The following is a 12,274-nucleotide window of genomic DNA, read 5'->3' as shown; positions in this document are numbered from 1 at the left end:
ATGCAGCTAAAATGTTATCAAATAAACATACAGAGTTCAGTGTTCATTTCATTAACCCCTTAAGTACCAAACTTCTGGAATAAAAGGGAATCATGACATGTCACACATGTCATGTGTCCTTAAGGGGTTAAACTGATATGAAAAAAAATTAAACCTTCATCTGGCTGTAAATCTTAAGATCACAACAACCATCCAGAATGAGTCTATATTGAAAACTATAATTTATAGCGTGCCTTACCTACTACTGATTTAAATTGGGATTTAATTCAAATCCACCCTGATGACAACATTCAAGTTAAATCCCCCTTTTCCTATACACTGACCTAGGTGAAAGCCCTAAATGTATTGAAGATATAATCAGGTTATAATAATTCATGCACAGTTCCCTTCTGAGTCTGGCTATCACGAGAAATCATATATGCATCTTAAGGGCAAGCTTTGCAATCTAATGTGGAATACACTTAGAATAGATTGGAAAAGCTAGCTGACTAAAGGGCTTATGGATAGGAGATGCAGCCTCACTATACGGGTTACATGAATGAGCCAATCTAAATATTTAATGTATACATTTCTATGCATTTTTTTTTTATGTAAGCATTGCTAGCTGTAAAGCACAAAACAGACAGACTGCATTTAAATTGGACTCTACATAATACATAAGTCAAATTATTTCATTTATTTTTGATTTTTTTTATAAATATATATGTATTTATTTTATAAATAAATCTGACTGATGGTAACGGCAGCTTGTTTAGTTCATTCGGGTTTCACTGTTTTGTCTTTTATTTGGTAACTTTAGTATCTAAGTAAGAGGAAGATTTTAGCCCATCACAGTATGATCTGCCATTTCAGGGACGATTGAATTACCCCCTCAAGCTGAGCTGTATACATTTGCTCTAAAATGTAGTAACATCAGATCTTGGTTTGCCTCCAAACACTACAAACTAGCAATGTGATGCACATATTTTTCTTATTTATGTTTCATGCCTGCACGGTAGGGTTACCCGGTGCCTTGAAGACCGACGCACCACACAGTGATTGTAGCAGAGCCCAACCGTAGAGGGTAAGCCCACACTCCATCAGTATTAGCATTTTGTCAATATTAAGGAAGGCATTACGTTTATATGGATATCGTGCTAGACAGGAAACTATACCAAGTTACTGTCAATTAAGCTTTACATATATCATCAAAAAAGCAATATATGTTTTTTCATCAAATTATTTCCAAATGTTCGTGGTACATGAATCTTTCTTATACATTGGGAGATAAGAACCTTCCCAACAGTTCAAAAATTAAGCACGGGTGATTTTGCTCATTCCATATGGCGTAGGTGGTAAATTCTCCACCAAGGAAATTGATTACTTAACGTCCGGATAAAAAAAAAAAAAAAAAAGCAGGAAGGTCCAAGGATAAAAGGAATCTCAGCCTATCCCTGCCCAATCGGCCACAACAGCCCCTTTCAGAAAAACATCTTCCTGATTGGATGTATACACTGTAACTCAGCCAATAAGAGGACAGCAACTGGCTGTGGGGATTCGTCATTTCTCTCACAATACTCTTTCATTTGTGATTTGATTTGTTCATACACTAAGTACTTTTGATCAAGAAGAGGTTTTGTGAAATAGGGAAGGAATGGCTAACTGGGTAGGTAATGGTACAGCAAAACAAAAGAGATTCTAACAAAGGACATCAGATACCATTTAAGCTCAGTTGGTGCCTGGAGTGTGCTTGTAGAAATGATAGCAAACATATTGATTTTAAGAAAGAAATTTTTTTTTATTTTTTTTTAAATATGGTCTCTCAACTCCCACTCAATACTAATCGTATATTGCCAAGTCCATAGCATAGCCCTTCATGCCAACAGCAGCGGACAGCAGGAGAACCCTACTACCTACAGTCCATGTGCTGTTTTTGCGATATTAAAGGATAACTGTCACATCAGAACTATTTATTAATATAATAATCATGTAATCATATTTTAAAAGCAACTAGGTTTTTTAATGAAGTATATGTACCTTTGGTATATGACAGGATCCAACAGCCATATACATGTACTTTGGTTCAGACAGTGTCTAGAAACGGAGTTAGTCTCTATGGTCTTCACTGTGTCTGAGCAGGAAGTGAAGCAGGGAAGACCATAGAGACTGACAGTTTTCAAACATAGTCTGATCCAAGGTGGAGGATCCTGTCATATGCAAAAGGAAGGGCTAAGTTTTTCTTATTTTTTTTTACATATACGTCATTTAAAAAAAAAAAGAAAGCTGAACGATGAAAGGATTATTATGTTAAAAATAGTGATGAGGTGACAGTTTTCCTTTAAGTGAGTTATGATACAGAGACAGATCAAAAATATTAGAATGTTGACATCACTTCGAAATGTCCCCAAGCAGTGATAATCATGCTGGGGGAGGATGGGAAGACTTTCCCCTTTTTCTCAAACTCTGTTTTAACATAATTACTTTTTATTTCCCTTAATCAGTGTTATAAATAGCTGGACATTATCTGTAATCTCCCTTTTTTTATTATATAAGACCTACACACTACAGACTTATCCATGCAAAGCCCTGATAATAAAACGTATCTCTGTATGACTGATGAGCTGTTATTACCTTATATTGGAGAATTATCCAACAATCGTTGTTAATTAAGTTTCTCATTTAAATGTATAATACATAACCTGCTACATTTAGAAGTGTCGTATTCTCTTTGGAAGCGCTGTTAAATATCTTTTAAATTAAGTTATTTACATTTCTAAGTGTGCATTTAATTATTCTTCTAAGCCCATATCAATAAAATATCAAATTGCATGGTGTTTGCTGGCAGCTGTGGTACAACATATTAGCTGGGGGTGGGGGAGTATATTCACAGACTTTTTTTTTTGTTATGAATCCAAATTATGTACATTGCATTGCTTTGGCAACCCATTGTTAAATCAATCCTTTAAGGTAACCCATTCTACAGATGATACATAAAATTAATTCTGGAATACACCAGCACTGGGGGACAATTGTGCTGCTATAGTAATTAAGGAGAGTTTCCTGGTGCCTAATCAGTATGACGCAACTCTTCCAAATATTGGCAAGAGTTCCATGCTGGGTAATGTCAATTCTGTGCACATTTTCGTGCACAGTGTGCCATTCAATGGGCGAGAGTGGTCAGCTGGCACTCACAGACAATGAATGGCGAGTGGATTGGGTTCTAGATTCTCAAGCTTTGAACCTGCCATTGGCCCTCACTCAAGTGAGGGGGCCTTTGGTTACAATTTAGCCCCCAATCAATGCCCATGGGTGAGTGAGGGACCAGTGGCAGGTCCTGCCCTATTAGAAGGCCCATTCCACCACTCAGGGTAAATATGAGAATTCTATAAAATGTGCATTTGTAAAGTACTCGTTGCAAACCAGACACTGAATGGTACCAAAACTGTGCTCATTGGTTTACCAGATTTGAATATGATTGGCCATAGCAAATATGAGAATTGCAAATCCACCTCAAATCCAATAGTTCTTAAAGAATTTTAAGAACATGGGTGTAAAATTGGGTGTTTAGGGAGTGCATGGCATCTACAGTTGAAATGGATTTTAATCCCAATATACAAGACATCTCAACCTGGCACGGTGAAACGCAGCATGGTCATCTGGGGGTAGGCCAATGATGTCAGTTAGGTCACAGACATGCTCCCAAACGGTGCCTTCCTCCAACAACCAATCCCCTGCTGGCTTCATAATTGCCAAGTATGCCTTCTCCTATCAGAAATTTGTGTTCAACATAAGATAGAATGCTCCTAATGTTCTGAAGTTTCCCCAATGAAGAGTTCACCGGTGGTGATATGGTATAAGCGTTGATACTTATTCTTTTACCTAAACATGGTCAATTACAGAAAGCAATCTGTACAGCAAGGAATGTATTCATCTAACAAGAAATTGTAGAGAACTGAAAAGAATAATTAAATGTAAAAAGGAAGGTCAAATCCTGACATCAGCACCCCAGATGTTTTGAAGTACGCATGAAATCCTGCCAGCCTAAAGGCTTTTATTTCCTAAATTGCATCTTGGGAAATGTAGTTCACAACATCTGGGGTTTTAAGGTTAGTTATTACTGGCCTACTGAGTAGCCGTTTGCTTGGAATTGTGGAACTTAGCACAGTGACACACATAGATCACAGTAGCTGCTATAATTTTAGCTCATATTGCTATGCATGACAAGTGCATAGTAAAATTAGGAAGTAAAAATGAAAACATGCTCATTTGGTAGCATGGTGTATATGTGAAATACTATGCTGCTGTTTTCAAATCACATAGAAAACAATATATTTTTAACCCCTTAAGGACACATGACATGTGTGACATGTCATGATTCCCTTTTATTCCAGAAGTTTGGTCCTTAAGGGGTTAAATCAGACATTAGAGGAGCTAAAACAATGGAAATAAAATACTCCAAATGATGCAAAGATCCGCTGCACATAGTCCCCAACAATTTACTCAATTATCTGGCAATCAATTGACAGCTGCATATCGATTAAATTATAACGCACGCACAGCTTCTTTGGCGTATTGGGGTAATTCACTCTCTGGGGAATTGAAAAAAAACGGACAACAAAAATAACACATTTTACACCAACATAATTGAACTGGAAAAAAATGCTGAGTTCGAGAAGGATACTGGTTTATCTACCGGTATATTGGTCTCGAACTTGAAATTCCCCTTCTCGCAGTTCCCTGGTTAGTGAAACGCTAAATGTGAAAAAAAGCAGAACTGAGTTTAGACAAGTGATTGTAGCCAACTGCAGATCAAAAGGTAAAGAATGAGATAGCTTACAGAAGGGATTATTAATGTTGCTTTGCAATGCTGCCAATATAATGATGTAAATAGCCAGACGTTTAAAACCCAGAAGTGCTCGGCTTTGTTTTCTCTCTAAAAACAACAAATTCTCAGCGGGGATATCCTCAAATCAGCCATAAATTCATGGCATATTAACTTCTTCTCTTTAGAGATTTGTACAGCATTCTAGAAAAAATAATGTTTCCTTTTCCTTTAGATAATAGTATTGAATGATCTTTCTCCATGCTGTGCTGGCAAATGCATATTCTGATGATACAAATAAAGCATATATATTTATATATTCAAAACCACTCTAATAATAATCCATTAATTATCTTTTCTTCAATACAAGGAATTGTTAAGATTTATCTGACAATGCAACATTCTTTGCTCTTCAATTACTTACAAAAATCTGTACAATAATGTATGTTTTCATTAAAACATACACAGAACCTCAAACGATTGTGTATAAGAGAAATACAGTGAATAGTGTCTATTATATATATAATATCTCAGTGCAATATTTAGCCAAGAATGAAATAAATTGTTTAAATGCAGTGGCATGCATAACCATCACAGCTTGCTGTAGTAACCTGGGGTCCCCCCCCCCCCCTCCCTCATCCCTTCACCCATCTCATCCCCCCATATTGTAAGTTGTCAAACTATTTTTGAACAGTTTGGCTTCTTACCTGGGGTCTGTCAGGAATCGTTCTCTGTTCTCATACTCATCTGTTCCCCATTCACATTGTGAAAGAATTGGCCCTGCTTGAGGATACTTCTATAAGCAAAACTGGTCCTCCTCCGTAACGCCAAATGCAAGCTTTGTTGTATCAAACACCCTGTTCCTATACTCCTCTAGACAACACTAGATGTGCTGTCAAAGGAATAATAATAGTAACCACTTACCATATAATGTGGTTGGTATGTTGGTTATCAAGAGGACATCCTGTAGGAGGGTTCTCCTGCTTTCCCTGTCAGTCTATTCTTCGCCTCTGAAGGTTACACAGTTTTGTATGTACTGCAGTAGGGTTACCCCTTAACTTATTAATCCTAACTCCGAACCTCAATCTTTTAATTACCATAACCCAATATCTCCTGAAGCCTAAACCTAACTTCTATACCTGATGCCTAACCACTAATTCCATTCCTACAGAGAATATTAATATAGATGTAGAAATACAAGTTAAATACAAAAAAAAAAAAACCTTCAAATTTAGTTATAAATAAATTATCTGTAATTCTATAAAACAAAATAAATCAGGTGTTCTAATGTGGTCGATATCTTATAGAAAGTAATAAACATAAAACATTATAGACAGTTACTGTATAATAAATGCATTATTTATGATATAACAAATGCATTATTGTGCACTGCTGTGATACACATATGTTCAAGATCTTGCAAAGTTTAAGGCATTTGACCGGTCAGTATAGGCATCACAAACACTACGAGTGCACTGAAGTGGTTACGATACCAGGAGACCCGTGGTGCTGTCTCCTGTAAAAGAGTCGAACAAATAAAACTCCTAATCGGGGCAGTGCTAGGGAACTACTGGCAGAATAACCACTAAAGCATACCCTTTAAATATCAAAATTATTAGTGACTAATAATTTGAAGTCAAGCTGTATTCTGATTGGTATAAGTCAGCCATGTAAACTTTCTGAGATTACAAAAAAAAGTGTCTATGACTTTCATGTTTTTCTTTAATTTATCCAAGTGCTCTCTTTTACATGAATGGGATTTATAGGGATTCTACTTTGCATTCGTCTGCAGTTGGCCTCAAGTAACAAAATCATGACACATAGGATATGGCACAGTCACCAGTATTCACTTTCTAGAGTTCAGATTCTTTAGGAAACAGGAAAGAATGGCAAAATTGCAGTACCTGAGGGGCTTCACATTGTTCATGATGCTCGAAATTTAGTTTGAGCATGTGTGACTTGCAATTGGCAGGCACATTATTAAAGGGACACTATAGTCACCAGAACAGCTACAGCTTAATTAAATTGTTCTGGTGAGTAGAATCATTACCTTTCTCTTTTCAGAGAAAATGCAGTGTTTACATTACAGCCTAGTGATAACTTCACCGGCCACTCCTCAGATGGCTGTTAGAGATGATTCCTGAGTCATGGCTGCCTAAAATGCATCCACACATTCAGTGTCTCCTCCCTCTGCATGCAGACACTGAACTTTCCTCATAGATATTCATTGATTCAATTCATCTCTATGAGGAGATGCTGATTGGCTAGGGCTGTGTTTGAATTGTGCTGGCCCAGCCCCTGATCTGCCTCTTTTTCAGTCTCAGCCAATCATATGGGGAAGCATTGTGATTGGATCAGGGTACCACTTCTGATGATGATGTCAGCAGGCAGTGGGCAGGTCAAAAGAGACAGTGACAAAGCATGCAGCTCCAGGCTTGAATACAAATAAGATTTTGTAGATTTAGGGAGGCATGAGGGGACCAGGGTGGCAAGATTGTGGTTTTAACCCTATAGGGTCAGGAATACATGTTTGTGTTCCTGACCCTATAGTGCTCCTTTAACAAAGCTATAACTTTGGAATACACCTGTCAACAGTATGGCTCAACAGTAATGAACGGTAGTGTCTGTATGATGGTGTCACTTTAGACATATCTCAGGAGAGCTGTTTATTCTCTGCCAGGTTACCATAAGACTCTGTAAGGTTAGAGACACCTGCTGGGCAGCTCTCAATGGTCTGGGGCCAAAAGGCTTTGTTTGATCTGCCATTTCTATTTGTTGCAGTAGCCATTCTGCACTGGTCTGTGTGTCAAGGTAGTGGGAACATGGCCAGCGCCCTGTTACATTTTTGAAAACCCTACTCTTGAGTGTTCAATTCTTACAAAAGGTGGGATTCCATTTTGAAAGAAAATATTCTCACACTAGTCCATTACTAACTGGTGAGAAGATTTTCAGCCCCAGGTAAATTCCAGCATTTGCTTAATGAGATGTCAGGCAAGATAAGGGAGTGGACGCTCCACTTTCCACATTCTGACGAAAATGTTCTTGTCCATAAGTTGGACACACAGGAACAGAGGGGTGGAGGGCCCTGCTAGACAGAGTGCGGTAAAATGACACAAAAGGTAAGGATAGTATTAGACGAGTGACAGTTGCAGAAGAGGAATCAGTCAGGAGCTATTAACAGTTTAATTTATACGCTTTTATGAATAAGTGGGTTTTTAACGATTTTTTTAAGGAGTGGAGTCTGGGTGAGCATCTAATAGAGGAGGGAAGCGAGTTCCACAGGAACGGTGCAGCCCTCGAGAAATCTTGATGGCGAGCATCAGAGGTGGGAGTACGGACAGAAGTTACATAGTTACATAGGTTAAAAAAAAAAAAGACTAAAGTCCATCAAGTTCAACCTTGAAACCTATTATTTTATGTGGTTGATCCATGAAAGCAAAAAAAAAAAAAAAAAACAATTGTAGCCATTTTCATTTATGCCACAAAAAAAACAACAACAAAAAAACCTTCTTGGCTTAATAATGGTAATTGGATTTCCTCATGTATCAACATCCTGTTCACATACATATCAATTATATCCCTGAATATATATATATTTTTTTTGTGTTTATTCAAAAAAAGCATTCAAGCCGTTTAACCCCTTAAGGACACATGACATGCGTGGCATGTCATGATTCCCTTTTATTGCAGAAGTTTGGTCCTTAAGGGGTTAAAAAATATCTTTAGAATCCGAAACATCTTTAGATACAGAATTCCACATCTTTATTGTTCTCTATAAAGAACCCTTTTCTTTTGCTGTAAGCACAAATGTCTCTCTTGCAGCCTCAATGTGTGACCTCTTGTCTGTTGTATAGTCACACTAATGAAGAGGTTAGCTTACAGCGGTTTGTACTGAACCTGTTTGTATTTGTACAGTGCTATAACATCCCCTCTGAAGCACCTTTTTTAATAAATACAAAAAAATTCTAGCCTTTCATCATGACACATTTTCCATTACCCTTACTAATTTTGTAGTTTGTCTGTGCACTTTTTCTATATCCTTCTTTAAAACTGGTGCCGAAAATGGCACTGCACCGGTAATTTGTAAAGAGGCAAAATTACACTTTAATCACATGAATCAATACTTCTTTTTATACAGTATAGCAATAATGCATATTGTTGCCTAATGTGTTATCAGTGGCATTTTAAGTTTTAAAATGTGTCTCTTGATTAAAATTTAAAATGTAAGTTTTAAATTGCTTAAAATCTATAGCGGACAAGTTATTCCCATTTAAATTCTTCTAACTTCCACTGCCTTTACTGTTATATCATCATCATATTGGTACAGACTATGAATACGGAGTAGACAGACATCAATGCGGAAAATCATAACCCTTTCTAAGCCTGGCTAGTAGTGTAGGACAGGACATTTTGAGTTCTAACGAAGAACATTCAAATTCTAAATACTGTAAATGTGTTAGGATTTTGTAGATGGATGCAGCACATACCTATTGTACCCGGAGCATCATGTCCATAGAACTCACTAAGAAGCTGAAAAGCGTGACTGTACTCAAAATGATGGTTTTCCACTCTTTCAATCCGGATCCGGTCATCATCTCGTAAACTAAAAAGAAAAAAAATTACATGGAGCATATTGTAATCTTAAACTGCAGAAAATTAAGAAAACCAACTTAAAAGGAATTCCACTGCGCAAATACAAAATATATATATATATTTTTTAAATCACTTTTTAGTTGACACACATCCACTGCATATTCATGCATTTTATTCTGCTCTTTTTTATTGGAGTTATATCTAAAAATAGTCGGCAAAAACGGCAGATCTCTTGTCTGAAGCCTTTCAAAGCCCCCTCCTTCTAACCCCACCCAGACTTTTTGTGGCTGTGCAATCACAGACTTCCCAATAATGCCCAATGAGAATGCAAAGCAGGTGGCTCTGGGCAATTGCTGCCTCTTGAGCTTAGCTCTACTGAGTTAAACCACCAGTAAGTAATAGTTGTTTGATTGTATGGAAAAACCAACAACCCAGTAAATAACATGTCATAGGCCAACCGGGTTATTTAAAGTCAGAGTGCGGATACATAGGGGAACCACTCTTACCACTGTTCTTGCCATCTCTATAACTTGCCTTTTGTGATGGGGTAGGTCAATTATGCCATTATTACACAGAAAGAGAAAGTGAAAAATTATTGTATTTGCCAATTAAAATGTAGTAGTAGTATTTCAAATGTATGTATAACTGTAAAGCACTCTAGGTAAAAGTTGTTAAAAAAATAAATAATGTTTACTATATGAAAATGTTCAGTCATTTTAAAATTTGTGTGGTGTACAATTTAAATAATTCAGTTTAGTCATTTAAGAACTTTAATTTAGAACTGTGGTTTTTAATATATTTTCTAAGAACAAATATGTATTCACAAGTTAACTTAAGAGCATATGTTTATCCAACGATCAAAATATAGTTTCTCCATCTTTAAGTGGTTACATGTATGGTACCAGCATGAAGGGTTTATTGTGCGTCGTCTATCTGCCACTATTTATGTTTTTGTGTAAAAAGAAGACTACGGTAAGGGTGAGTACATTTTCCTTTTTCTGATTATTAGAACATGTTTCAAATCGGTCTGAAAATACTGCAAGATAAGCAAAACTTTAACCGTTGAAACATTTTACAAATATTTCATTTTAAAAAAAAAAAACTATCATTTTCAGATTTGCCAATATCCATGAATAGCATTCTACACACCACACTGTTGTTGTTTTTTTTGTCCTAGCTTTCTGCTAGCTATGCTTGGTTTAAAATAAACGAATAAATAGGTTTAAAATAAATGTATTAATAAAAAAACAAGGAGCACAATCTCACATTTTATTACTAGATTATTTCTTAATGGGCCCCTCTACGATCATGTTAACTCCACTTCCTTCCTCTTTTGCATGAATAAATGCAGATACTCTCATCAGTACCAGGAAGAACATTGGTAAAGTGCATCACAATACGAATACTTGGTAACAAGTAATAACCGTGAAGAATTGCAAAGTGATCTATTTACCGTAGTTGTAATCAATACGTAACGATAGCATTGTATTGGAACACGCCTAACTCCGCTAAACTGCTGCCTGCTTCATGTATCCTAAGTCCTGGTACGCTGAAGCCCATGTTACATGCACTAATCCACTGTAGGACCGTAAAGGTTGGAATACCTTTGCTGCACCGGCAAGAAGTCTGCCATTCTGTCATACACATATATGTATTTATCCCGTCTATCAAATTGTCTTTTCCTGGACATTCTGAGATCTTCCAATTGACTGCAATAAGATGTCAGGCAGCCAGAAGAATTATAGTTGCTAGTACCTTCACATGGTAGGGCCCGTCCTACTTAAAGAAGAGCTATAGAAGAACTAGAAGGACACATATTTGAAATAAGACCGTACAGAGCAGACCAAAATTATTTGATTTGTGGCCAACCCCACAAAGCGTGGGAGAGGGTACCTATGTCGAAGTGACATCTCAAACAGTGTAAGGAGGAGCCCATACAAAGTCTGTTAATTATATCTGGAGAAATATACCATGTAAGCCAGGATTTCACCTCCAACGTGACCCCTGTTTTCCACTCCCATCTAAACATACAAGTATATTTTTTGCAATTTTGGTATCCCCTTTAGAGAAGGTACCACCTTGGTAATAAATAAGGCCATGTAAAGGTTGTCCGGCATAGTGGCAGTGCCCTCTAAAGGGCTGTGAACTCTTGTGTGGTGGGCTCAGGAGTCGGGTATACATATTTCAGTAACAAACTTTTTAATCGAAGGAATTGAAACACACACCTGGGTCACAGAAAATTCTCCCTCTGTAGATCCCCAAAGGGGACAACTACGCCGTTTGAAAACCTGTGGGATAGATGCAACTAACTCCCTTCCTAACCTATATATGCAGAGAGGATATTACTGCTAGGGAAGACAATGGTAGGAGTTTTTCTTTTAGACATATTAAGTCTAGCAACGAGAGTCCAAGGAGAGAGAAAAAAGGAAAGTTTAGTAAATTGCTATAAAAAGAGCCTTGGGTCACAGCATCTTAGTGGTCCTGGTAAGGGCATGAGAGGGTTTGGCAAGGATTGCTCTCTTTCTATATTTACCCAACCAATCGTTCCTTCAGGAGAAAGACGATTTATAACTTGGGACATGAGACCTGTTCTGTAATGGCTTGAAATTTGAGGTACCATCATCCCCTCTCTTTGGTAGGGAAAATCTTTAAAGACATATGCACTCTTGCCTGTTTCCCCAAGCAAATAAACAAGCAAAGAGATGTTTGTAAACCAATCAAGTAAGAGCCATGTGTGGAAACTTGGTTTGTAGGAAAAATATACAAAATTTAAACACAGAGAGTTGTGGAACTCAATGATCTCCGCCTTCTTCTCTTCCAAGTGAGCTGCTCTTACTCCAATGGCCCTGAATGGCGTTTTTCAGTGTCAGCTGCAATAGT

The 12,274-nt window shown here is 37.2% G+C and overlaps 1 protein-coding gene across 1 annotated transcript in view; it reads right to left on the bottom strand.

The window, feature by feature from the left end:
- The window catches only part of MSH3 (mutS homolog 3), a 220,624-nt gene that overhangs the window by 159,692 nt on the left and 48,658 nt on the right, over positions 1-12,274 (bottom strand). Inside the window, exon 9 of the mRNA XM_063453727.1 lies at positions 9,289-9,404. Within this exon, the coding sequence (XP_063309797.1) occupies positions 9,289-9,404 (116 nt within the window). The remainder of the gene's footprint in view (positions 1-9,288; positions 9,405-12,274) is intronic.

Source organism: Pelobates fuscus, chromosome 5 (genome assembly GCF_036172605.1).
Source record: "Pelobates fuscus isolate aPelFus1 chromosome 5, aPelFus1.pri, whole genome shotgun sequence".
Lineage (NCBI taxonomy): Eukaryota > Metazoa > Chordata > Amphibia > Anura > Pelobatidae > Pelobates > Pelobates fuscus.
Note: the sequence above shows the minus strand (reverse complement) of the source record. Positions and strands in the feature narration are given on the sequence as shown.